General features: G+C 37.8%; 3 protein-coding genes and 1 long non-coding RNA gene across 4 annotated transcripts; 1 reads left to right on the top strand and 3 right to left on the bottom strand.

Moving 5' to 3' along the window:
- Positions 1-494: 494 nt before the first annotated feature.
- LOC127981345 (uncharacterized) lies at positions 495-3,099 on the bottom strand. Its single transcript, XM_052585494.1, has 5 exons — positions 3,061-3,099; positions 2,239-2,583; positions 1,927-2,104; positions 1,277-1,404; positions 495-809 (listed from the first exon to the last, which is right to left on the bottom strand). The coding sequence occupies exons 1-5, from the start codon at positions 3,097-3,099 to the stop codon at positions 495-497; spliced, it is 1,005 nt and encodes a 334-aa protein (XP_052441454.1).
- A 2,074-nt stretch (positions 3,100-5,173) lies between these two features.
- Positions 5,174-8,606, top strand: LOC127967936 (uncharacterized). Its single transcript, XM_052568711.1, has 5 exons — positions 5,174-5,387; positions 5,558-5,706; positions 5,977-6,021; positions 6,605-6,637; positions 7,466-8,606. Exons 1-5 carry the CDS (start codon positions 5,244-5,246, stop codon positions 8,526-8,528), a joined length of 1,434 nt encoding a protein of 477 aa, XP_052424671.1. The 5' UTR covers positions 5,174-5,243; the 3' UTR covers positions 8,529-8,606.
- A 150-nt stretch (positions 8,607-8,756) lies between these two features.
- LOC127968023 (uncharacterized) lies at positions 8,757-11,179 on the bottom strand. Its single transcript, XM_052568866.1, has 2 exons — positions 10,983-11,179; positions 8,757-10,193 (listed from the first exon to the last, which is right to left on the bottom strand). Exons 1-2 carry the CDS (start codon positions 10,992-10,994, stop codon positions 8,958-8,960), a joined length of 1,248 nt encoding a protein of 415 aa, XP_052424826.1. The 5' UTR covers positions 10,995-11,179; the 3' UTR covers positions 8,757-8,957.
- Positions 11,180-11,219: 40 nt separating this feature from the next.
- LOC127968711 (uncharacterized) lies at positions 11,220-13,978 on the bottom strand. The gene is made up of 3 exons (XR_008156060.1): positions 13,633-13,978; positions 13,087-13,192; positions 11,220-11,334 (listed from the first exon to the last, which is right to left on the bottom strand). It is a non-coding gene; the product is annotated as an uncharacterized LOC127968711 (long non-coding RNA).
- Positions 13,979-27,136: the final 13,158 nt, after the last annotated feature.

The following is a 27,136-nucleotide window of genomic DNA, read 5'->3' as shown; positions in this document are numbered from 1 at the left end:
TCCTCATCGTTAGAGAGTAATTTTACAACATCATCTTTAACGTTTGAATGCAATTCCTCTACAAGTTCCTCCATATTTTCAACAACAGTCGTTATGACATTAGTAGCCACACCACAGCCTTGGAGATTTGCAATAAGGGATGCACACATTTCTTGGGTATGTCGCCTGGTCTCATTACAGCTTTGAGAATTCTCTGGTTGCTCTGGAATTAAATTAACTACGGGTTCATCAGATACGTCAACTATGACGGGTTCGTTCTCAACTATGACGGGTTCGTTCTCAAATTGATCTAGACTTTTAGCGCTATGTTTGTTATGGAGATGTTTTCTAAACCCTGAAAAAGTCCAAAATCTCTGGTGGCATCCAGTCTGGTCACACATCAACTGAAACTTCTTACCAGGATAAAAGGCATGGAAAACTTTGAGATGACGGATCAACATGTGAACGGTAACAAAACTAGACTTGCAAACAAAGCATCTGAACATCATAACTCTTTAGTTGAGGAGCTTAGCTCTTGGGTCCTTGTCTCTGGGAGTTTTGTGAGAATGACCTAAATCAATGTTGTAGATGGTGGTCTGCACAAATGTGTACATGCCATTTAAGGCCTGGTCATAGGAGATGCCGAAAACATAATGTGCTTTGAAAAGTTCATCAAAGGCTGACAGGGAAGACTTGCCCTTGCAGGGAAGGAGATCACCATCCAATGCAATGTAGAACTCGTGGATGTGCTTTCTTGTCGTCCCAACTGCCAGGATGTAGGGCTGCCTCCGCTGGTTTGGACCAGAGTGCTCCTGAAGGCTGCGACATGACTGTAAGAGAACAATAAACTGAAATGAATCTACACTGATGGATAAGGATTTTGATGGATAAGTCACACTCTGATAGAAACCTTTGATGGCACAGTTAGCTTTCCCATACAGGATATATTCAGCATGTGATAAGGCAACCAAGGTTTTTGTACCAAGGTTACACAAAGAGAGGGAATTAAACAGAGAGGTCATTAATGTTGGTTACCTTAGCACATGTCCCTGCAAACTCCAATACGTTGGCAAGACAAACAGACAACTGAAAATAAGAATGAACGAGCCCAAGACTGCAGTGAAAAGAGGTGAACCCCACTCTCTAGTCGCTATGCACTTCAAGGAGGCAAAACATAAATTATCAGACTTAAAATTCTGTGGAGGTGGCATTGAAAAGAAACAGATCAATAATCTGGGGGGTTACACAATTGCCTTTTGACAATGGCTATTGCCATTGGAGATCAGGACACACTGACCTTATGAAATTTGACTACATGGTCCACAGCTTCCCCGGTACTGATCTTTACAGCTCCCTTCTTTCCACTTGGAGGTGGTGGCAGTAGGTAGACCAGCAGTAGCAGTGAGGCCATGTCACTATCCCAACCTGAGAAGGCAGAAGCACCTGCTTAAAGCATGATATACACCTGACCAAAACCTTTGATACTACATCAATATTAAAACTCAAAACTCTTTTCAATAACAATACTAGTTCTAAAACTAACATTTTTTTTGATAATCGATTAACCTGTCAATTATTAATCAATTGGTTGGATTAAAAGGCCAATTTATAATAAATTGTATAATAATATAAAACATTATCATGTTTTGTATTGTGCAATTTTCCCACAACAGCTAACTCTGTGACCTCTGCTCTGTTTTTCAGATGCGTTTTATGAATAGAAATGCGTTTTACACCATTGTGAAGTGACATCACTGACTGGAATTTTCCACAGTGATGTCACAGACCCAACTAATCGATAATGAAATTCTTTCTTGATTATTTTCATTATCGATTAGTTGTTGCAGCCCTAAAAAATATATTATTTGTCTACACAACTATTTGTCATGGTAAATAAATTAAGTTAACATTTGAAAGATACACACCAGATTCATGTAAATGATTTACCTGGGACCTCGTCATCCTCATCAGTGTTCTCCTCTGCAGACTGGATGAGATGGTCAAGCAGGGGTGTCTTGCTGATGTCCTTGGCTTGCTCTATTACTTTGGCCTTCAGGAAATCCCATTTCTCAAGGAGTTTTGATGAAGTCTCAGCTCCAAACAACAGGTCAAAGTCTTGCGCCAGCTAAAGGGGAGGAAGCAAGCATATGTGTATTTGATGATGGTGGTATAGTGGTAGGTGACCGTTTTCATCTTTGAACAGCTGTTCTTGACACTGCAAAAACATAATAAATGTGCTTACAAAAAAAGACAACTTACCAGGCCTTTTGTGTCAAGAAACCTTGGGAACACAGTAAGCACTGTACTGCATTGCTCAGGAACATGGATCAACTTTTGCCTGTGCTGGAAGGTTTCTCTCATTTTCATGAAGATCTGTTCGTTGTCTGTGCTGTGTTTCAGTAGAGATATGGCCTCTCGACACTGGTCTCCCTCCAACTGCTGCACTTCAGTCACTTCTCTCTCTAAGTTTGGTCCGCTGCTGCCTGTAGTGTAAGAGCTCCTTCTCCTACCCCCATTGGTACCGCCATTGCTGAGTTCTCGCTGTGTGTTTTTAATCTTCCAGGCAATGTAGCCCTCATTGCTGTCGATGTCAAAAAAGTGTTCCTAAAGACAGTATCAACAAAGATGGAAATGTATAAAAAAATAGTTTCAGCATGAATCAATAGAGATCTTTAGAAAAGAAGTGTTAGACTTCTAAAATGCACCAGAACATTATTCATTTGTTTATTAACATTAATCTTACTTTTAAATATGTACTCACATAGCCTTTTTTGGAGTAGGGATCTTTTAAAAAGGGGAACAGTGTTACTATCCCCAATGCATACTGTGATCTTTTATCCATAGGGGGAGCACGTCTGTGGAATAAATGTTGTGTATTAAAACCAACACACCGGAAAACCTATGATCTGCGCAAGGCCACAGCTCATTGGCCATGGTTGTCATTTAATGATAATCACCTATTTGATTACAACTACCAAATCTGCAATTGAATTCTATGAATATACACTTTACCAAATCATGCACCATAAAGCATTTTACTTACCCATACTTTTCAAACATTTCAGCAACAACAATGCTGACGAGATCACGGCGTGCTCGGTCCTTCATCTCTCCTGTCATTGCATATTTTGCAAGGATTTTCTCACCTCCAGGCTTTTGATCCAGAATTCTTTTGACAAGCTTGACAACAGGTAAAAATGTTATGGTAACAGTAACAGGTAAATGTAATGTTTACAACATAAAGAGAAATGTTCTGAAAAAACATCACCTCTTTGGCTTGTGAAGAACTGTCATCAGTATGTAGACTTTTTGGGAACATCACAAAGGTGTCATCAATGCGCTGTCTTTTTGGGGACATCAGAGAAGCATCACTGTCCGATGAGGGTGATGATAGTGACAAGGTGTTTGTGCACGAGGACTGGATGGGAGAGTCTGAAAAGGGCAAAAAGATCATAATTTAAAAAAATATATTTCAGTCAATGTTTCCACAGGTTTAAGTGAGGAGAGGGTTAAAAAAAGGCATGGTGAGACTGCTTCCAGGAAACTTTTTTCTTTGCCATCTATAAATTACATGAGTTTTGGTAGTTAATGTGGCCAGACTTTAAGCAGTTTAGGCCATGATACATTAACTACTAGATGGCAAGACTGACTGTTTTTTGAGAAGTACTCGGGTCAACAGTCTTACCGGCTAATCCGTTTTATCTCAAATGTAGTTTTTCAAATCCTTATGTGAACACTGACAGATAAGAGATAAGGTTGGAAATATGCAAAGTGGTCCTTTAACAGAGAAAGCACAAATCGGACATTGGTGAGAAGCTTCTGTTTTGGTTTTGTGATAGCAAATAAATTACAATGTTAACACATTGGTATTTTTACCCTGCAGTAGAGGTCTTCACGGGTCCAAAAATTCTTGCCCGAACCCGACAGAGACCCGTAATGTACTACACCGAACCGACCCGGACCCGTCTATTATTTCAAAAGCTGGACCCGGACCCGTGTAGATCCGAGAAATGCCTACCCGGACCCGACCCGGACCCGTATATTACTTGAAATCTGGACCCGAACCCGCCGGGAAGACACAGACCCGACTGGACCCGACGTTGACATATTCCACCTTAAATTGCTATTACTAGTCAATAAACCTGTTGCGAAGAATACAGCTTCTTACCTAATTTAAAGAGCCGTGGTCTCTCTTCCTTGTACCTGACTGCCTGTGATGCATTACAATCCTCCGTCAAGAAAGTTATTCATGTTATTCCTCTCGTTATTCCAAGTCCAAGCTGAATCCACTCATTATTTCAGCTTCAAAAGTCCACTTGATGTCACGGTGACGGAAGACAAATGCAGCTGTGCACATGTGCATTCTGACTCGAGTTAATTCGCATAATAATTTACACTGTTTGCCTTTTGAACTATAATAACGATCGCTCGTGCAATGCCATGGCCGCTGACATTATTTATTTACTATCATCATCTGATCTCTGTGCTCTCTGCTCAGCATCGAGTCTGAATCTGAACCACTAAAACTTTAAGATTAAACGGTTCATTTATAATATTCTAAAAATGGGAGAAAATGTAAAACGCGGTTTGGCGGTCGAAGTGTCCCTCACTGCTTGCCATAGAAACATGACTGCACATGCGTGCTAGCTTTATCAACCTAAAATGCCTTAACGCAATTTGAGCGTAATAGAAAACATTCATGTGACAGTTCACCTCAGATTGTGTTGCAGATTTGAAATATATTAAACATGAGTGTGTCAAGTCTGCAAGCATTACCGTGTGTGCACTTGTATTAACTCTTGAGTCTGCGAGCGAGAGAGAGAGAGAGAGAGAGAGAGAGAGAGAGATCACTTTTTTTGGCTCACTCTTTTCTTTTCCTAATTTTACAAGTTGCAAGTTACAAAAAACACAAGCAGTCTTTGATGACGGCCGGATGTTCTCCGAGTCCGATGACTCCAATCGGCGATCGCACGGGTATAACACACAATGTTAAACAGACCCGGGACCCGAGGTAATAGATTCGGACCCGACCCGGACCCGGCTGATGATTTAAAATATAGACCCGAACCCGTACGGGTCCCTGGTCGGGTCCGGGGTCGACGGGTCTCGGGTGCACTGTGAAGACCTCTACCCTGCAGTGTACACTGTAATTGTACAAACATTTACCAGAAACTGAAAGAACATTAACAATACGCCTTATTCAGCCCGCCGCCATTTTGATTCGAAAACGAGGCTGTGAGGGATAGCAGTCAGCAGCGTTCACTATGGCGTATTGTTGTGTACCGGGATGCCGGTCGTTTAGCCGTCAAAATAAAGACAATACGTCATTTCACAAATTTCCACAGGACAGAGAACTTCAGAAAAAGTGGATTGTTAAAATTCGACGGGACATTGGACCTAACTTTCAGGTAACAATATTGCATTTATGGAAAAAAAGGACTGTGTACCCTAACGTTAGCCTTTTGGCTAAACGCTAATTTCTAACGTGAGCATGTTTATTTTCCTTTAAACGCCTGCATATAGCTAAAATATAATATTTTACCACAACAACTAAGTTCAAAATCTCTATTTTTCATAGATTACAAAGAACACACGAGTGTGCTCGAAACATTTCTCTCCGGAATGTTTTTCAAGAACACTGACTGGAATCAGGAAGCTAAAGGGAGGTTCAGTTCCCTCCGTGTTTACATGGACTCAACAGCCAAACGAAAGGAAAACCTTACGATCGTAAGTGAAAAAGATCTATTCTTCAAATGATGTTATATAGATTAAAATAATTAATTTGTGATAAGAGCGTACAGCTAGGTCATAAGCACCTTTCATACATTTACATGAAATAAATATAAACATGTCAAGTCTTACAAAATACTACTGGGTAGAAACTTTATTTTTATGCAAAGTGAAATGTATTTAATAGTTTGCTGTGTACTGTTTGGTATCAACCCCTTTTAAAATATCAAATTTATGTTCAGAACATTATTTTTGTTTCTGCTTTAGACAAGAAAAATGGCATTTAGAGGAAGAACATGAGGAAGATGAAAGGTGAGCAGAAATGGAGGAAACTAATAAACATGTAAATTAACGTTACTCTAAAAGTTTTGTGTGTCTCATAATCGTGATATGCAAGTTGTATAGTTCAATCAATGACAGAACAGAGGTTGCACAAAATATTAATACCTGCAAAAATAGCTAATATTTCTTTAAGTTGTTTGTTCACAATCTTTATTAGTGTTTGATGGCCCCCATCATTCACTTTTTGTTTTATATTCTTTTTCACTGATTTAGTCATAATAATAATTAGTCATAGGCCTAATCTTAAACTCTGTTTTTTTAAATGCACAACAACTGAGCTTAAGGTTACAGATGTTTTTGTTAAATAGGCTCTGATAATTAGCTCTATTTGGATATCTAACCTGTTACCAATTTCACACTCAAGTACAGCCAGTACTAAACACTGCGTAAAACCAATAATAGACAAACAAGAAAATATGAATAAATTATATTCACAATATCCCCCCACAAACTACATACATGTTATTAACCCCTATAATAATTGGTGTTCACATTATTTTATGCAACCAACTGTTTACTATTGTTACATGACTGTTCTCTTCTTTCTCTACAGTTCTACAAAGGATGGACCAAGCAACGAAGAATGGTTAGTAGAAATCTATCATACAAAATGTGTACCATATTTTCTGCACTATAAGGCGCACTTAAAAGCCTTTAATTTTCTCAAAAAAATGACAGTAAGCCTAATAATCCGGAGCGCTTTATATATGGATCAAGGCGCTCAAGGCGTCTTTATATGACTGTTTTGTTGACATTCCCTTTATCACAGCTCTATCTAGTGGATGCATAACACAAACCCAGTCAAACGTTTGACTGCAGTATCTTCTATTCTATCCTATATATCCTTCTATTCTATCCTATATATGAAAACAGTTCTAATAGGCCATTCATTGAAGGTGTGCCTTATGGTGCGCCTTATAGTGCGGAAAATACGGTATATAAATGCATCAAATGAGAAATAAACATGAATATAGAATAGGTGTATAAAATCTTACTTGCCTGCTCTCATTCTCTCTCTCTCTCTGTAAGAGCCATATTGCATAATTCATTATTTAAATTGAGTATCACAACTATTTGTGTTATGTTGCATGTTCTGGTTATATTATGTTGTGTATATATATATATATATCTATATATATATATATATATATATATATATATATAGATATATAGATATATATATATATATATATATATTTTTTTTTTTAAGTTGTAAACCAAGTGGATTTATGTGAGAAGACTGTAAGAAGTGTTAAACGATTGATGTTGAAAATAAACTAAGAAATAAAAGGACATCATGGACTCTTGTGTCGTTGAATAAACGAGTGCAACAAGACAGATATGCGTCAAAACTTGTGGATTAATTATAAGAAAATGTACATGTCCCATTAACACTCTCAGTTTCTCAATCTAGTCATGTCACAGAGATGCCAAACACTGATCATGACTATTGTGTGGAGCCCATGACTACAGAGGAGAAGCTTGTGGCTGCACAAGAGGAAATTTCTCGTCTGTCTGCTGAAAATGAAGCACTCAGAAGTAATCAGTTTGGCATTCAGAACTTTATGGGTAATCCAAAACTCATACAGTTTTACACTGGGTTCCCTGACTATGACACTGTAAGAGCCGTTTTCTTGGCTCTACAGCCCACAGCACAGAGCATGGCCTCATGGGCTCAAGTGCAAAGAATCAATCAAACAAACCAACACTCACTGAGGGTTGGATTCCAGGCACAACATCTCTCCCTGTTTAATCAGTTTTTTTTGTTTCTTTGCCGGATTAGATTGGGCCTTCTTGAACAAGACCTTGCTGTGCGTTTCAGTGTTTCACAAAGTACAGTCAGTAGAATTTGTGTAACCTGGGCAAATTATTTGTACTTCATGCTGGGGAGTCTGCCTATATGGCCAAGTAGATCTGCAGTTGATGAACTTATGCCAGAGTATTTTAAAGCTCTCTACCCCAAAACCAGAGTCATCCTGGATTGTACTGAAATTCGAGTCCAATCTGCCAGCTCTAAGGTACTGAACTCTGAGACTTACTCACACTACAAAGGCACGACTACACTCAAATCTCTGGTTGGAATTTCCCCGGATGGGAGCATGACTTTTGTGAGCAGTCTTTACACCGGAAGCATCTCTGATAAAAAGATCACCAAGTCATCTGGCATTTTGAATCTTCTCGAAGAGGGTGATGCTGTGATGGTAGACAAAGGCTTTTTAATCAAAGACCTACTTGATGAAATTCATGCCACAGTAGTTATTCCACCTTTTCTCGGCCCAAGTGGACAGTTCAGCCATGAGGATCTTGCACACACACACAACATTGCTCGTTTGAGGATTCACATTGAACGGGCCATTCGTCGAATCAAGGAATATCACATTTTTGATCGTGTGATTCCTTTGTCATTGGCTGGTTCTGTAAATCAGCTCTGGACTGTGTGTTCTATCCTCACAAATTTTCACGGTCCACTGTTTTGAGTTAACATATAAAAACAAAAAAAGTGCACATGGAATCACAAAAGTGCAATTTTGTATATTTATTATATAGTTTATACACTGGATTACATGTATATTTAAGAAAAATTTAAAAAAAAAATTGATATTTTTTAAATAAAATGATACAATTTTTATAATACTGAATTTTTACATATTGTAATTCTTACCACATTTTTGTTACAAAAGCATTTCAATATAAAAATTTACCTTTTAATTAGTTTCTCTTTGTAATAACACTTGTACTATTAATTATTTACAGACATGTCTGAAGTTTGAGAGAATTAAAACATTCTGCATTTCATAGGAATACAGTTTCATTTGTCATATTTACACTTTATAAAGATGGTGAATTAAAATCACTACAGGTTTTACACTATCCCTTCAAAGGGTAATTTGAGGTCTTGTTTCGGTTTACACTCTCCTGTTGCAGAGAACAGGTAAGAAACAGCTGAAAAAGAAAAAATCAAGCTTACACTTCAGCTCCTCCCATTCATCTTTGTTGAAATGGATACGTTCCAGGTGGTAATCACTATTGCATTTGACAAAAAAGTCACACCAGGTAAACCCACTAATCCCCATTTGTCCAACAATCTGATAGTAGTACTCGTGGGTCTTTTTTAGAGTGAAGTTCCCTGCTGCATTTGTCAAATATGAGCAGTTTTTGAAGCTTTCTTTGTTTGGGCATTTGATCTCGAGAAGACCGTGGACAGGATCTGCTGTAAGGTCAACTACTTTCCTGTCAGGTGAGGCTCCTAGGTGAGGGGCATGATGATTAATTATTAAGCCACAGGGAAACAATTTGTTTCCAGTGAGTTTTTCATATTCTGCAGCAGCAACAGGCTCAAGTTGTATGCCTCTTTTCATAGCTTTGGTCTGAATGGTTTGTTTTGCACACATGTCAGCAGCTAACTTGTCAAAGTCTTTAACTCTAGAACAGACCCGCTTAAAAGATGTTGATGTGATCCTCTCTGCGCGTAGCCGATGCCAAGTGATGCTGCTTTGGTCCCTGGTTCCACTTTCCAGGTGCAGTGAATCTTCTGATGTAATTATCAGACCTCCGTAGAAATCATGTTCTTCCTGGTTTAATACAGTTGCGTAGGAGCATGGTTGTGGAGGAAGAGGCAGTGTAGGGTGCTCTTCAAAGGACACAGTCTGCTGGGGTAATTGGTAGGATAAAACAGACCCTAAAGGTAAGTCGCCGAACTCTGTGGTGACAAGTTGTTTTTGTTGGTTACTGGCAGTTAATAGTTTAAACATGTGGCTTCTGCTGCCTGATGCTTTTAGGTTTTCCCTCAGATTCTCTTCAAATTCACTACAGGGCAATGGGACAGGGACTGGGCAGTAAACATTTGGAAGAATTCCCTCACTTGTGCGGTTTACTCTATGGGTACTACTATTTGGTGGTTTTACTTTGGAAACCGATACTGTGCTGATTGGCTTTGGCTTTAGTCCTAATGTTCTTGATGGCACATGCCATGTTTGAGGCAAAGAGGTTTTACTTGCTCTTGGTGGTACAGATTTATGCTCCATTTTTAGGTAGTGAGCCAGTGTGTATAGTAGTCCTAGTAAATGATTACAGTGCCCCAATCCTGCTTTACAAGTGCAGTGGGTGTCTCGGATAAAAGGGTTTTCTGAAGCCAGCTCCACCTCCAAAAAAGCAATAAAATGTTAAGAAAAAGACATTAACTAATTTTTTTTTATACTTTGGTCTTAAAGTATTTCACAACTATAACGGTTGTTGGTATAACTAAGTTACACTTATGTTACAACAAGATATAAAAAAGTAATTAGTTAGAATCTACTTATTACATCTGTGTAATAAGATACGTCAGTTAATGTTTTTTTGTTTGTTTGTTTTTTTATATCCCAAACAGCTATCAGCCTAACCGTTTTATTCCCCCAGTAGTACTTATATAAAGAAATGTATATACAACATTAAAGATCAGAAAAACTACTTAAGACCATATTCATGTCAACAATAACAACTTGCAATTTTAAAATGACGCTGCTTACTAGAAACACCTGGTATTTAGTATGAACGAACGAACAAACATACAAACAAGGTCCAAAAATGAACGAAGGACCAAAACTTGAACTCAACATGAACCCTCCTGAACATGGAGGGTGTAACGTAGAAATTTCCTCACAATAACACAAAATACCTTCATGTTGTAAGGCGGCTCGTTCTTTCGCATCGAGCGAAAAGACCGGGCCCTAACACTACAGCCTGCTTCGTTTCTCTTCACTGTAAAACCACAGGTATCATGGACATCAAACACTACAGTTCAACACTTCGAGTTGGCTAAGAGGCTAATGTTAGCAGCACATACAATCAGTATGTAACGTTAGGTCGTTCGGCAACATTTGCGCTATCGTGATCTTCAATGCAGAATGCTAAGCTAACCTCACAAGAAAGTTGAAAAAGTAACGGTTTACCTTCAACATCATGGATATAACCCTCGATCCAGTTGCTGTAACCCTTCAGGAGGATAGACCTGGGAATTTTTGATCCTTCGTCCGCCCATGACTCCACAATATTGAGCGTAAGAGGAGGAAGAAATGACAGGTTCGTAGTCCACACAGCCATGTTTAGTTGTTGTTATTTCCGGTTTACCCTCACAGCCTCGTTTTCGATTCAAAATGGCGGCGGGCTGAATAAGGCGTATGGTCCACAGGATGTCTGCTTTTTCCTCCAAGATGTCGCTGAAGACCTCTTCATCAACCTCTGTTCCACTGTCATCCAGCACATACATGTTTGTCTCAGGGGGTATGCTGAACTTCTCTTTAGCTTTGAATACAGAAAAAACATAAGTTGTTGTGTTAGGGTTAGAAAGTGGGAGAACAATAATGTTTTTAGCACTATTTTTATCTTAATGGGCAAAGCTACGATAGACTAGCATGGTGCTAAGAATAAAATTTCATATAAATGTACATCTAAACCAGTGGTTGCGTAAGACTTTCACATTGTCCTTTATTTTGATGCATATGGTCGTAAAAATTGCACCTTAATATATAACTCTATTTTAATTTTCATATTTTAATTATAAGACATTTAATAGCTTTCGTTTTAATTCACATTTTCATTTTTAATCATTCATGAACTTACAGGATATAGGAGCATATAGGCTAGATTGTGCATTTTTTTAATATATGAAGAGTCACTTTTCATAGTCAGGGTTTGTACAGATTTTGAAGAGTTTAATTTAAGCACTTTTCAAGCATTTTTAAGGTCCCTAAATCCATTTTTCAAGCAGCAACAAAATTAAAGAATATAAATAGTATAAACAGCACCCCTTTAGAAAACTACAAGCTAAAATATTAGAATCTTCAATATAAATACAACTTATATTAAATCACTCTTTGGATACTTTTTAAAAATGTGGTTATATTTTTGTATATTTGTTGTCAACTGTAAGTTAGGTTGAGTTTTTTGTAGATGGTTGGCATAATAATAATGATAATAATGAGTATATAATACATGAATATCTTCCTTAAATACCTTAAAATATTATTTTAATAAATAAACATTGTTTTAAAAATGACACGTGAAAAAGAGTGTTTAAGTGTTATTTAACTGAATCTAAACATATTCAGCCAACACTGATTTGTTTTATTTATTCTTGTCAGTGGCAGCTCTATTAGTCTGTATTTACACAGTAAGACATGATGCACAGATCTATATTGTCATATCAGATTTTTTTTGTCACGTCCATTGCTATGGTTACTACTATCACGGAACGATTATTTACAGAACTCACTCTGGTAAAAGCGGTGGTCACTCCGAAAGTTTAGTCCTCTAAGCATCACGAAGAACTAAACGTTTCACTGGCTACAATGCATACAATGCTGCAGACGTTAAAATTTAAACTTTTGCTTTTGTAAATAGAAACCAGAGTGCTCAGACAAACGTGCACGACGGAAAGAACACCCCCCCCCCACATTACAATTATATATTGATTCGATATTAATTAATTTAATAATGTTTTTAAAGAATTCACTCAAATTCATTTGTCTCCGATTACCTTTGGAATGGCTGGTGAAGGCTTATTCTCCCATAGCGCTCACATCAGTGTGTTTCTTACATAACAGGATGCCTTTCAGTCTGTTGATCGTCGACGCAATCAGTTTTTATTTATCTTCTAGCCAGTTATCGATAAAATTACAGCAAGCAAGCAACATTTCTTAATGCAGATGTTTGCGCGCCAGGTGAATACACAAGGCGCCAAATACATGGAATTACACGAGACGTGCTTCGTAACAGAGGTTGTCTCGCGACATTAAACAAAAAATAAAAAAATACAGATTGTCAGCCATTTTTATTTATATTTTTAGTTAACGTTACATCTGATGTCCTGAAGAAATAAATTTAAATCAAGCATTTTCCAAACTTTCGAGGCTTTGTAGGATTCGACCTTCAGATGTTTCCGTCACTGCTAAAAAAAATCAGTCAATGACGGAAAATATTCGGTTAACACGACCTCTGATCTAAACTTCAATTATAAAGAGAACGAAGAGAAGAATGCCATTAACATTAACTTACCCTCCCTGAGAAATGCTGGATATGATACTCCATTGAGTTTGATGTACTTCTTCTTTCCTTGGTACTGCACTTTGAAAAGCATTGCTGTAGTTTTCCTCACATATTACTAAAACATAAAAATACAATTGGTTTATTGAACACGCACAATACCAAATGTAGTGCAAATAAAGTCAGACTCAATCATTTCAGACGGGAATCTGTAACGTTACTTTCAAGGATAGCTAGTCAATTTAGCCTGCACAAGGCGCGAAATTGGGAGCGGCAGCTAACGTTAACAAATGATTGCTGCATTTTCATTTTGAAATTTCATTTAATGGTCAACGATCAACGTTAACATCACCACTAAAAAAAAAAACAGTTTTACCAGATTTAACATTCACCATTACTTTAGCTACCATTGGTATAGTAAGTTAGCTAGTTAAACTAAATTACAAAACGTCTCACCTCTTCTACTTCTACATTAGCGTTTTTAGTGTTTTAGTTATGGGAATTAAAACAAGAAGACAAACAGGAATATTCGGGATGATTCACTTGGTGATTTCTTACCTATGGTCCCGCAGAATCAAAATGTCGACGACTTCAGATGTCAGTTGGAAACTGATGTCCACGAGGCTGCATCATGATTCAACCAATGACAACGCGTAGTCGATCTGATAACGTATCGAAAGCTAAACTCATGTGCGGACGGGACAGCAACAGATTGACTCTCAAAGTGTTCATCATCCCACTATTTACACTACAACAGCTCCACATCAACACTGAACCAATACACTAACACTTGAGAGAGTTTCTGGTGAAACCTGACAAGTGTACTTTAAGCCCAGTTTACTCCAAAGTGTATAAATTATACTCTGGTCATCAAAACTCTGGGATTTTAACACTCTGACATTTGCTGTGTACATGCTGCTCACATATTATTATAGCCCAGTTTGGGCTGATTACAGTGATATTAGACTTTACCCATTTAAATGTGTATAAGAAACTGAAAAAAGCACAAATGTCAGGGCATGACAAAACTTCTCCAGGCCCCAAAAATACCCTTAGACTCCAGAGTTAATATCTTTTACATTAGTGCGTTGCAGAACCCTGTTCCCACTTGTTACATGTAAATTATCATTAATTAATAAGGGTTATTCTTTAAGGGTTTACATTTGAACTGTACACCTACTATGCAACAACAGTATAACAATTAAATTCTCTCTTAATCTTCCGATTAAAAATGTTTGGGATGAAGCAGTACATTGTCCAATCAGAGCTTCTGACAGCAGCAGGAGGAAACTGTGGTTGATGTCCCTCAGTGTTGTCAATGTGGATCAAAGCTGCTCATGAAATAAAGCCAAAATCTTGTTTTTAAAGAATTAAAAAACTAGAACTTTACCATCAGTGCGTGTTTTCATGCGCCTTTTCCCAGGGGGTTTCATGATGGACCTCTTCTGTGTGCCTCCATCCTCTTCTGCGGTGTCATATATTTCATCAGACACTAAAAAAAATAAGCGAAAAATAAATAAAAATCTGAGCTACTTCTATGAACAGGAGAGCACATAACTTTTTTGGTCTTGTTCTCAGGGGTGAACCTGGGGTTGTTGTTTGGACCTCACCTTATTTTTTTTTTATAAATTTTTTTCCATGGTCAATAAAAGGCATACATGAATAATATAAAAAAAGTAAAAAATAAAATGGATAAAACCAGTACAACAAAATGTTTTTCTAAGCTCCCTAGTATGTACAGGGTTCTATCAGCAAGTCTAATTTAATGCTTTTTAATGCCATGTCTATCGTCAAATTGTCAGTTTATTTGCAAATAGAGTAAACTACAGTTTATAATGCATAAAGTGGGTAGCCCAAGAGGAAAAGTAAATACCCCGGTATTTACATCAAATGAAATTACAGCTTTTTAAGCACTGCTGTTCTGATGCACTGCAGACCGCCGTCGAATGACGTCGCAGCCCCTCGCCTTCTGGATACAGAACCGATCTGACACACCAGGCTACGAAGCCTAGAACAGCTCAGGAAGAGCATGTGCAGAATGTACTAGTTTGTGTGATAAAAGCCAGTGATAAATACTAAAACTATCCTTTATTCACGAGCAGAAGGACAGAAAAAAAAACTGTTTAGTATGAGATTGCATAATATTAGAAAGAATGATAAAATAAATAAATATTTTAATGAAAAACATTCGTACGGAATGTTACTTTGAAAACCTGGATGTTTACCAAGGCCAGTTCCTGTTTGGTGCGATCTGAGCTGTGTGGATTGATCTGAACCATGGATGGAAAAACTAAAACTCCCTTTACCATCAGTGCACTTCTGTTTGCGCCTTTTCCCAGAGGGTTTAGAGATGGACTTCTGCCGCACAACGCCGTCCTCTCTGTCGTCCTCTGCACCGTCATCCATTTCCTGAGACACTATAAACACATAAATACATTAGAGCTGCTTATATGAAGACAGAGTCTTTTACTAAACAGAAGAAAACCTTAGATTAATAGTGTTTGTGTGATGTGTTGTTATTATTGATTAACAGGTTCCAGCAAATAATATTAATTTTATAGTAAATTAAAATAGTATTGGACATAGATGCTGTTACTTACTGGTGTTGGGTTCCTCTTGCATTCCTGATTGTAATTCCGTTTGATCTGTAAAAAAAAGGAAAGTTAGGGGTCCTATTATGGGTACCAACATCTGTTTAAAGGGGTCTTGAACTGAGAAATTGAATTTTCCTTGAGCTTTTGACATATAAGAGGTCATCATACTTTAAGAATATCCTTTAAGTTTTAGAGCTGAAAATTTCCTTGGAAGTCCAATAAAAGCTTTTATTGACACCAGACCCAGAAAACGACAGGATCTATGACATCAAAGGGCAGCAAGCTCCGCCTCTGCAGAAGAAGATCAACACCTACTTCATCCTCTCTGTCGGTTTAGCCCCGCCCATCAAATTGCACATGACATGCATAGTACCGTAGGCCTATGTGGTGCTAAACCAGATCGAGCTACCAAGCAATAAACATGCCGTTGAGGATTACAAAATATTGTGCAGTGCCTGGACTCAACAATAAAGCAGCAACATGTCAGTAACTGTGTTAATTCTAATGCCTGATCTGATATTAATGATTTATGTACAGTCAGATGATCTTTCTCTGTGTGTCAGTAAATCAAACCAGTTACTAAACTTTAACTTGCGTGGTTTCTCTTAGTATGATGAAAATCTGTTATTTAATGGTGATTAAATGATATAAAGAAAGCAAATCAAAGAACACTCCCTTTGCAATCATTGGAGCAGCGCAAGCTGAAGCTGTCAATCAAACAGAGTAAGTAAATTATGACAATTTTGGTGTAAAAGGCATACTACCGTTATAAGTGCACCCCAGGAAACATTATTAAACAATAAAACATGACCCCTTTAAATAGGTAGGATATTTCTATACAAACCACAGATAGCAGAATCCAGGGTCTGAAGATTGTTCCCTTGAAGTGCCTCCGCTCCACGCTCCATGGCAAATAGAAGCTTTCCAACTTTCGCTACTTGAAAGGTTTTATCGGTCTGCCTGTAGTAATTACAGTGGACTCTAATATCATGACCCATAAACTTGGCTACCTGCTCAAGTTCTTGGTTTGAGAGGTCCAGGAGTTGACATAATGTTGCCACGTGCTTCCGAAGCTTTGTAGATCGGAGCAGTTCAGGATTGTCTGCTTTACATTCCAGTGAAAATTTTCTTAGACAGTCACAGCCACGGATGTTTGTTGTTGTGCCCATGTTGGCGAACAAAAAAGGGTTGTCCCGACGAATGCCAACTTTCTCCCTGAGTTCTATCATGAAATCGATGGAATCTTTAGTGCGCTCCAGAAACAACACCGGTACTTTCCTACCTCTTTTTCCTCGAGTGACCATCCTGGTCAATCTTTGGCTTAAGATTTTCTCCACAGGTGACAGTGTCTGATAAATGTCTTTATTAACTTGGCCAGTGTCAGCCTTAAGGTACATGTCCAGTGTTATCCGAGAGGCTTCTCCCTCGCGCTTTTTATTGAAGACGATGACTTGAGCCAGAAGACTCTCACTTAGTCTTTTGTATGCTGTAACAGTTACATTCTGTCTCAAGTCATTTTTTGCCTCATCTTCAATTTTCCTCAGATAGTTCTGCAATGTAACGATATCTTTGGTTAAAGGAACACTATCATCATTGTTCCATTTTTTTTGTTCCATGGAGCTGTGAGCATTGGTTGACACATAATCTGACCACATTTTGTCAAGAAGCTCCTTAAACTTCTTTGTTTTCTTCTCAGAAATTATATCTGACACCATGAGACAATGTCCAATCCAAGCCTCGGTTGCTGCTTTGAGTGAGAAGCCAATTTTCACAGCCGTTGATGGCTTTCCATATTCGGTCTTCTCTGAATTGTAGTTTGACACTTTTCTTGCCGCATCAATTGCCAGGTTAAATTTGGTTGGATCACACAAGTCTTTGAGCCCTTTAATCTTTTTGTCAATTTCCTTAGCTGCCAATACAAAGCGACCTAGTTCTCACATTTTCTGTGCTATGTAACGATGCTGAGACTTTTCACGTCCTTTTCGAGCATATAATGCTTCCCCATATTTACATATCATCTGACCGCTTTGGACTTGAGCAGTGACCCTATCTTGCAGCATATTGTGAATGATATTTTGGACTCCTTGTGATGATTTTTCAATTGGAAGTAGTGTGGAAGATACCGTTTGGAGCCTTTGTCTTGGTGTTCCCACATCAGATTCCTCCTTTTTGTCTCTACAAGTCTTGTTATGTCTCCACAGGCCCCTTCTTTTAAACATTCCAAAGCAGTGCTGACAAGGTAAGTAGTCATTAACTGATGAATTTGCAGAGGGCTGTTTCCATGTGACAATCTCCCCATTACTCTTCTTAAGAACTTCCACGTTATGAAGCCAGTCACCCTTATTTCTTAGTGATTCTAGACGTTTCTTTCTTTCTTTGGACCCCACAGGGAAGCTGAAAGCATGGGCAACATCTGTTTCGTCCATATGTTTCATCTGCAAATGGCGAGCAATTTTTAAATTTGACTTTTCGCAGTACACACAGTAATGGGCCTTGTCCCAGACTCTTTTGCCCTCTCTTTTTTGGCAGCTTTTTACGCTTATTTCCATACTCTTCTCGTTTCTTTTCAAAAGTTTTTTCTTTTTTGAATATGATTTCAGTTGTTGACTGACTGGTTGTAATGATCTGTGTGTGGACTCACGTGAAAGCCCTGAGCAGATTGAGACATTACTGCAGGATGAAGAGGAGCTTGGACTCCCTGGAGGAGGGTGGTATTCGTCATCTTCATCGTTGCAGCTTGACATCTCAGAATCCTCTTGCTCCTTTGACAAAGGTGAGCTGACTGCAGTAGAGTCTGGTTCATCGACCGCCTCAGAGGGCTTCATCTACAACAACATATAATTTATTACATTTTATAAAAACTGACCTGTGCATAAGAAAGCACAGTGAAAACAATGTCCTTTCAGATTTAATTCAAGGTTCAAGCAGGTATGAGCAAGTCCAGTTATTAAGTCTAAATAACCTGTTATTAGACTTTAGGACCAACAATCCTTTCTAATTTTCACACAAGATCTCATAACATCATATAAAAAGCTATGTGACAAATTATCAGTCCCTCCAGGATTTGAAGAGGATTTTCTTTAAAGTTGCATTTTTTTTGGTCCATAATTCACAGCTAAAAAGTACCAGAGGCTATAAAAATAGTTATTCGATCTTTTTTCCCTTTTTTCTACATATAATTAAAAAAAAAATAGCTTAATATAAATAACCGTACAGTGTGCAAAATCATGATAATATGAAAATGAAACGGTTCAAAACAGCAGCCTAAAGCCGCTTATGCGCATCCCAGGTGCAGAATGATGTGCTTGAAGCAATAATAAGTTAAAGCGCGCGGTGTGCAGCGCATTTTAAAGTTTACGACACAAAGATAATCCATGTCTATATCTGCAACTAACAGTTTATTAATCATTAATTTTTTCTCACTTTTAAATTCCAGTTATTGTGCATGTGACGCCAATTCATAGTCCTTGTGTCGTGCGATCAAACAGACACACTAGCCAGTATGACGACATCGTTTAGAAATGGCAATAGACAGCAAGATAATGTAATTTTATGTGAATCCACAGCCTTTTATCTACATATCAAGTATATAATGGGAATATATCATATTGGAGAGTTTGACCTTGCTGACTGTCGATCCTTACTGAACACGACGCGCTGTTTGAGTGCTGAACAGAGAATGATTGACAGCTGCAGCGGAGGGAAGACCAGATTCAAAACTTATCGATGCAAAAAAAAAAAAAAAAAAAAAAAAAGAAAAAACACACACCTTATCGATGCACATATTCTTCTGTCCCTCACAAGAAGCTATGAAATGGCTTCAGATGACTTTGAATATATAGTGCACGAAAACGTAATTGTTGCTAGTATAGTTATTTTGCTCGATTACTCCCACTTTTGCCATATAATTATCAAACGGTTCTAAATATCACGACAAGCCTAATTTTCGTTTCATTTTGAGACTGTGGTGGGACAAATTAGAATCTGGCAGGCCAAGAATTAGCCATAGGCCTAGACGCAGGAGAGCACATGTAGCATGCAGGTGCAGCCATAGTTCACAATCACTATCAAGTGGAAATATAAAAATATGTACTTACATTGTTTGTGTAGGTCCTCTCACATTTCTCATGGTGACTCCTCAAATTTTTCATTCGTTTTTCAAATCGCTCAGCACGTGAAGGCTTCACGGGTGCCATTTTCACTGTATATCGTCTGCAGCAACGCATTCTGTTAATGTCTGCTCATCCTGAGATTTGATTGGATAATTAGCAATAGGGACAAAGCGCTGTGATTGGCTGATTCAGTTGCCATGCTGTGGGTCCGGGTAATACCGGGGCTGACTGAGATTTGCACAAATAACATGGTAAATAAACTCATTACTTAATTAATTAATGAGGAAATTATATAGAAAAATATACATGTATATAAAGTAGTCTACTGTAAAAATGGCATGTAATATTTTAGTAAATAAAATAAAGTAATATTTAATATCATATAATACAGTAATATTGATTTAAATTAACAGTTTTTGATATAAGCTATTGGCTGATACTCTGGACAGGACTTTATCCTAAAATTCCTCTTGGATTTACTGCTTCAATATTAAGTGACAGAGCCGCTGCACTGTGATTGGCTCATTCCTCTGGGCCTCTGAAAAAGAAACAATGTTTCAACCCAGGCCCTGAGCTCAGGCTCAGTCTGCACAACTAACCCTGCATCCACAACAACCACAGCTGCACAACTGTTTCATATGACGGTGTTAGGGTTTTTACCAAATTTGGACTCATCAGACCAAAGCACAGGTTTCCATTTGGTCTAATGTCCATTTCTTGTGTTTCTTGGCCAAAACAAATCTCTGCTTCTTGTCTTTCCTTAGTAGTTGTTCCGTAGCAGCTATTTCATTATAAAGGTCTGATTTGCGCAGTCAACAGTTAGTTTACATAGCCCATCTGTATAGTATGTTCATAGTACACCTATCTGTATATCGTGCTTATAGTATTTAATATCTGTAAATTATGTCCATAATACTTACCTGTATAGTTATTGTACATATTATAGACCTTTATTCTGTACTTACTGCTTATTGCACTTCTGGTTAGATGCTAACTGCATTTCGTTGCCTTGTACCTACATGTGCAGGGTCAATAAAGTTGAATCTAATCTAATCTAATCTAAAACAGTTGATGTAAAGATGTGTCTGCGACTAGAACTCTGTGTGGCATTTATTTGAGCTCTAATCTGAGGAGCTGTTAACTTGTGATTTCTGAGGATGTTGACTCATATTAACTAATCCTCTGCAGCAGAGTTGACTCTTGGTCTTTCTTTCCTGGGGCGGTCCTCATGTGAGCCAGTTTTGTGCTTGATGGTTTTTGTGACTGCCCTAATGGATATATTTAAAGTTTTCGCAATTTTCTGGACTTAATGACCTTCAGTTCTTAAGTAATGATGGACTGTTGTATCTTTTTACTCAGCATCTTGGTTCTTGCCATAACATGCATTCTAACAGTTGTCAAATAGGGTTGTCAGCTGTGTACCAACCTGACTCATGCACAACAAAACTGATGGCCCCAACCTCATTAAAAAGGCAAGAAATTCCACAAATTAACCTTGAGCATGAGCCAAATTTTTGCAGTGATCAACAAGAACAGTGAAGCTACTCATTACAGAGTCTTTTTTGGGATTTTTAGGGCTATGGTCTTAAAGTTTTGATCAGCTGAAGAACAGTCTATTTCAGTTTAATTGTTGTTTGTAATAAATTGCTTGCTAAAAATGTATTTTTTTGTATCACTCCCATTTTTTTTTTTTGGATTTTGAAGCTCTGCTTAGAACCTCCTTGAGATCCAACAGTGCACAATGTAAATTCTTGCAATTTTTCAGCTGGTCTTAAAATTTTGTTTAAGTCTGCTTTAAAAAGGCCTTCTTGGAAGCCAGACCAAGACACCGAAATTTACACCAGACATCAGACTAACATAGACCTTCACTTGCACAAGTTTCAGCCCTCTAGTCCCTTGAAAGGCCAAACAGCCACCCAAAAGACACTGGACACAAGCCCTCCATTCAACTGTAGGGACACACCTGTACAAGTACTTTAAAGGCCTTCTTGTGTATGCCACGCCAACAGGTGAAATGTGCATTGCAAAACACAAGATTGCTTATTTAGGAGCAGGAACGTCGTTAGACCTAGCCCCACCAAAATATTTGCCCCTAACTGCATTAATTCAATTGTTTGTAAAATTTTTGTCAAATTGTTGTTTGTAATTGGTTATTCATGTCAAGCCTACACGATTTACACCACTGATGCTGCATTCACATCACCTAGTATTTACCGGAATCTTGAGATGACAACACGTGACGTTATATTCGGAGTTGTTTCCATGGCACCACTATCAACGCCTATGAATCTACAGCGGTCAGGTGGTACAGCGGCCACGTGGTACATCTGTGAGCTTTCAGAAAGCTCCCAGCTTACAAGCTGTAATTACGAGCTCTACGAGGACGTGAACACTTTTTACAACTAGAATCTTGTATCTACAGGAATCACGAGGCCACGTGAATGCACCTTAAAGCATCCTCGAATGTAACGTTGTTATGGTTACCCGCTATGTATTTGCGGGCTTCGCTGCAGATTGTTCCGGAATCTGGACACCGTCAGTGGGCAAATTAGACCAGAAAATTTTTTAAAATGTATATGATTTAGGAATTAAGTAACCCCCTATTCAAGATATCCTAGATACGTCTCTGTTTAGGAGACTGAATAATAATAATAATTAATATTATTATTATATTTATGCAGGACTAAAAATGACTTAATTAGAAAAAAAATGAATATATTTACATATATAAATCTATACACTTTGCGCATAAAAATCTAAAAGTTGAATTTTATTTATGTATTTAATTTTAGTTTTCCACATTTATTTATTTCTGTATTTCTACATGTATTTCTGTGTCTGTGCTCTGTGTAAATGGAAAAGTATATACTAATTGGGTGGACAGCACCTGAATCTGAAGTCTGATTAGCTGAAATCTGGACCGAGAAGACAAATCCCTCTCAGTTCAGAATTTCAACCAATCAGGCTTCAGACTGAGGTCAGTCTTGCCTTTATACATTTACACAACGATTGACACAACACAGAAATAAATGTAGAAAAATATATAGATAAATAAATTGTATCTATCTTCCACATACATCCACACAGTCAAAACACCAAATGTAAGTGGTAATCACGATTAATTAATTACAAAGCCTGTAATAAATTAGATTTGTTAGGATGAGATCACGGGGTGTTGTTTCTGCTGAACTGTCAAAAAAAAAACATATATTATATATATATATTTATATATATTATTGGACACATTTTCATTTAGTGAGCTCTCTTTTACCAGCAAAAGTGTTTGATCATATGTAAATGTAAAACATCTTGTGTAATTTTAAACTACTGTATTTTTCTGTTTTATATATATATATATATATATATATATATATATATATATATATATATATCTTGTAACTCAGCTCTTGACATGAAAATCGAAAAAGGAGAAGAATCTGTTGTCAGTTACTGCTGCCCCTCCCCCCCCCCCCCCTCCCCTCTCGCGTGCACGATGCACAGCTTCAGGCCTGTCTGAAACTGCGCGAGGAAAAACTATTAAGCTACTGTTTAACATCGACTGATTTCAGTACTGTGTTTTTTGCAGCCAAACGGTCTGTACAAAAAAATAAGTATGAACGCATTTAGTGGGACAAAACGTTAGTGAAGTCTGGGATGAAAACTGTCACAATTGAAGAAAGTAAAAAAAAAAAAAAAATGTAAGTTGCTAAACAGTACAGTATGGCTAATGTTAAAAATCAACAAGTTTTTCTTCAGTCTTTTTAAAACTGTGTTTTATGCCAGAGCAGGCAGAGAGGAGAGGAGACAGCTCAGCCAAGGTCAGATGAACATCCACATTATAGATTCTGGTTCTTCCAGAAAAGGTAGGAAACCTTTAAACAGTACATTTCTACTGCTATCACGTGTAGATTTGTTTTAAAAAGTTAATAGTAGTTGGTACATCACAGTGGTGAGGGTGCTTGATGACCAGAGGGGGCATGACCCAAATTAGCTTAACTGTATTCATATAATTACATTTAAAAATCTATTGATACCCTTATTAGTTTTCTAAAATGAAGTAGTAGTAGTAGTAGTAGTTGTAGAGTAGATGCAGTTTGTAGAGTTGAAGTTTCTAAGGAGGTTTTATACAGTAGATTTGCCTCAGATTCAATATTTAAGACATTTTAACCTTTAAAAAGAAGAAACTTTTGCAATATTCTTTTTAACCATTTTGTTATTTTGACTTGACATTTTTTTGTTGTTGAAATTTTCGTTTGGAAATATGAACTGAATTTAGAAATGCTTTTGAAATTAAAAATGTTGCATTTAATAAACAAAATGAAGACAGCGTTTGGAGTGGAGTCATATTAAAAGGCAGTAAAGTATGGTAAAGTTATACCCTGTCTCTCCAGCTCAGTCACACACAGTGTAGGGCTGTCGTGGAGGTTATACGCAAATAAATGCAGTTTACCCATCTCTGACATGTCAGAAATAGTTCATCCACCTCTCAACAGTTTATGCTCTTCCAGAAAACCATTAAGTAGGCCTACCATTGGTTATAAACATTAAACAACACCAGCCTCCACCGTCATCAAAAACACCCCTGGACAACATATAAGTAAGAGAACAGGACTGCTGACATAACCAAAGTCCTTTCAGGCAAGTCGTGCCCCTCGGCCGCCATCTTGGCAATGCCTCCGGGCAGCTATTTCAGAATAACAAGACCAGCTCCTATCTAAATGAATGTGCAGAGAGTCAGAACTGCACTTTCACTGGTCACCGGGACATAAAAACAGCATGTATAGAAACAGCAGTAAAATATGATAAAAATCGCTGAAAAATGTTGAGGACTTTGCCCCAAAATAAGGTTTAAAACACCTTTTTCCCCACAGGTTATACCTTTACTGCTCATGCGCAAGGGTTCCTCAACTGTGCGCATACGTCTGTGGAACCAGACGATAGGCTTAAATGTTTCCCGGCTTGACTGTTAAAAGCAGATGATTGTTTGCAGTGGATAAGACACATGCCTTTGGTCGGAGAGACCCGGGTTCGAATCCACTGTGAGACACCAGTGTGTCCCTGAGCAACACACTTAACCTCTAGTTGCTCCAGAGGCGTGCGACCTCTGACATATATAGCAATTGTAAGTCGCTTTGGATAAAAGCGTCAGCTAAATGAATAAATGTAAATGTAATGTAAATGATTGTCTTTCCTGCGGGAGGGGTGGGCCATCTTTGCCGTTATGGTTTTTCCTTATATAGTTGTATTGAGGATTAAGGAAGTGGCATGTCTCTTATAAATTGTCTCTGACATAACTGAGTTACGCATTCGGGCAGCAAGTAGCTAACTGGACAAGCCACGCACCAAGCAGAAATGACATAAGCATATCTTACAGGCAGCCAAGTATAAACCACATAGACCCAGCAAACATTCATCAACAATTCTACTACTTAGTAGGCCTTGTCATCAAAAGACAGGGCTGGCTTTAATAAGTGAAATGAACAAACGACTTACCGTCAGAAGAGTTGCAGGCTACGTGTGGCCGGAGTGTCAGAGTCTGCTGATGGAAGAGGCTGAGGAGGTCTAAACCATTTTCGTATATCCATTTTTTTTGTCTATGATTAGGCTAACAGTTAGCGCTAAATGTCTATGATAAAGACAGACAAACTGAAATGGATTATGTGCACAGCGAGCTGAAAATCAAATGTAACAACATGTTTATTCAGTGACCAATAAGCATTGACTTGTGATGACCAAGCCTAGTAACATGTCATGAACCACCATAATTAATGTTTTCCTCGTTGATTTAATTTTATTTCATTTAAGTTATAGTTTGTACATTTAATATTAAAAGAATAACTAAAAGTTTTTTTGGGGGGTGGGGGGCATGCCATGGCCTGTGGTAGGAGGGGCATCAATGACTGCTGGGGGGGCACGGTGCTCAAATGCCCCACCACAGCGCCGACACTGATAAAAGTAAATCACTTATAGCAGGAATGTGGAAACAGGACATTAATAGTTAAATGCATGTATTAATGTTAACGTACTATCTCTGTATTTAAAAATATATTTAGTTACCACTTGTAGTACACTATGGGTTCAAATGTACTATAAGTAGTATCTAAATATATTTTTAAATACAGAAATAGTATGTTAAAAGTACATTTTAGTTCATATTTCATGCTGTCTCAAAATAGCACAGTTGAGTACACATAGGTGTTCTTAAGATGATCTTAAGTAGTACTAAAGAGGATTTTTTGTATATTAAGTACAAAATTAGTCCACGAAAATAGAGCACTTTAAGTATATTATAGAAATGTACTTCTTTTTTACCTGGGAGAAGCCTATTCAAAAGGTTACCTAAGTAAATGTAACTTCTCCCTGCCCACCTTGAGGATTTGTGCATCTTTTTTGCTGCAAGGCAAAATAATATTTCTCTGCAGTAGGGAACAGTGTAAAAACCTGATGCACTGCAGTACCAGTACTGGCCATTTGGGCGCACCTGAGCATTTTTACATGCATTACCGATTTCTGCCAGAGAAGGCGCTCTAGAGCAAAATGTGTGTGAAGTTCAGGAGTAACAAAACTCATTGTGGATCAAAAGTGAGGACTTTACAGCAAAGCATCAGGGACCAATCAGGAAGCCTACTCAGGCATTTTTGGCTTTAGCAAAGTGAGGACAGCCCAAAATGTCCTCACTTTGCAAAATTGTCCTCACACTGCTGGTTAAAAACTCAAGCATGTCCTCACTCTGTATGCTTTACAAGAACACACACACACACACACACACACACACAGAGAGAGAGAGAGAGAGAGATTTCTGCAAATTTATGTTACATTATTTACTAAAGCAGACAATTCAAAAGATATCAGACAACAACAAACTCTAACCTTTGACAAAAATATTGATTTGTTTTATATCTTTAAAATGATTAAATACATGTTCACAAAATATATATCAAAGTTATGAGAAGTTGAAACATGAAGAAAAATTGACTTGAAACTGATCTGAAATGAATGCGTCCCTGTGGATCTCTGCTGGATATATGTGGTCATTGCACTTTATTTCTTCAGCTATATCTCATACAGTTTTTTCTCTAAGCTGCAAATGGCAGTATTCTTTCTCTAACACATGGGCCAATATCCAGAAACCTTTTATATTTCTTTTTTTTTTTTCATTAAAAATGAAGTGAGAGAGAGATTAATAAAACAGTATAATTAATGCCAAGGGTCTTCACAATAGTGAATAAATAAATTAGCAGTAACTACTAATGTGTTTTAACCCTCTGGCCCTCTTCGTTTGGGAGTCACACTTACCTTCTTCGCGGTCAAAAGTGACCGAAGCCTTGAAATGTAACTTTCTTTTCTTCAGGAAAA

Source organism: Carassius gibelio, chromosome A4, assembly GCF_023724105.1.
Source record: "Carassius gibelio isolate Cgi1373 ecotype wild population from Czech Republic chromosome A4, carGib1.2-hapl.c, whole genome shotgun sequence".
Lineage (NCBI taxonomy): Eukaryota > Metazoa > Chordata > Actinopteri > Cypriniformes > Cyprinidae > Carassius > Carassius gibelio.
The sequence above is the reverse complement of the archived record's forward strand: the minus strand, read 5'-3'. Positions and strand labels throughout refer to the sequence as shown.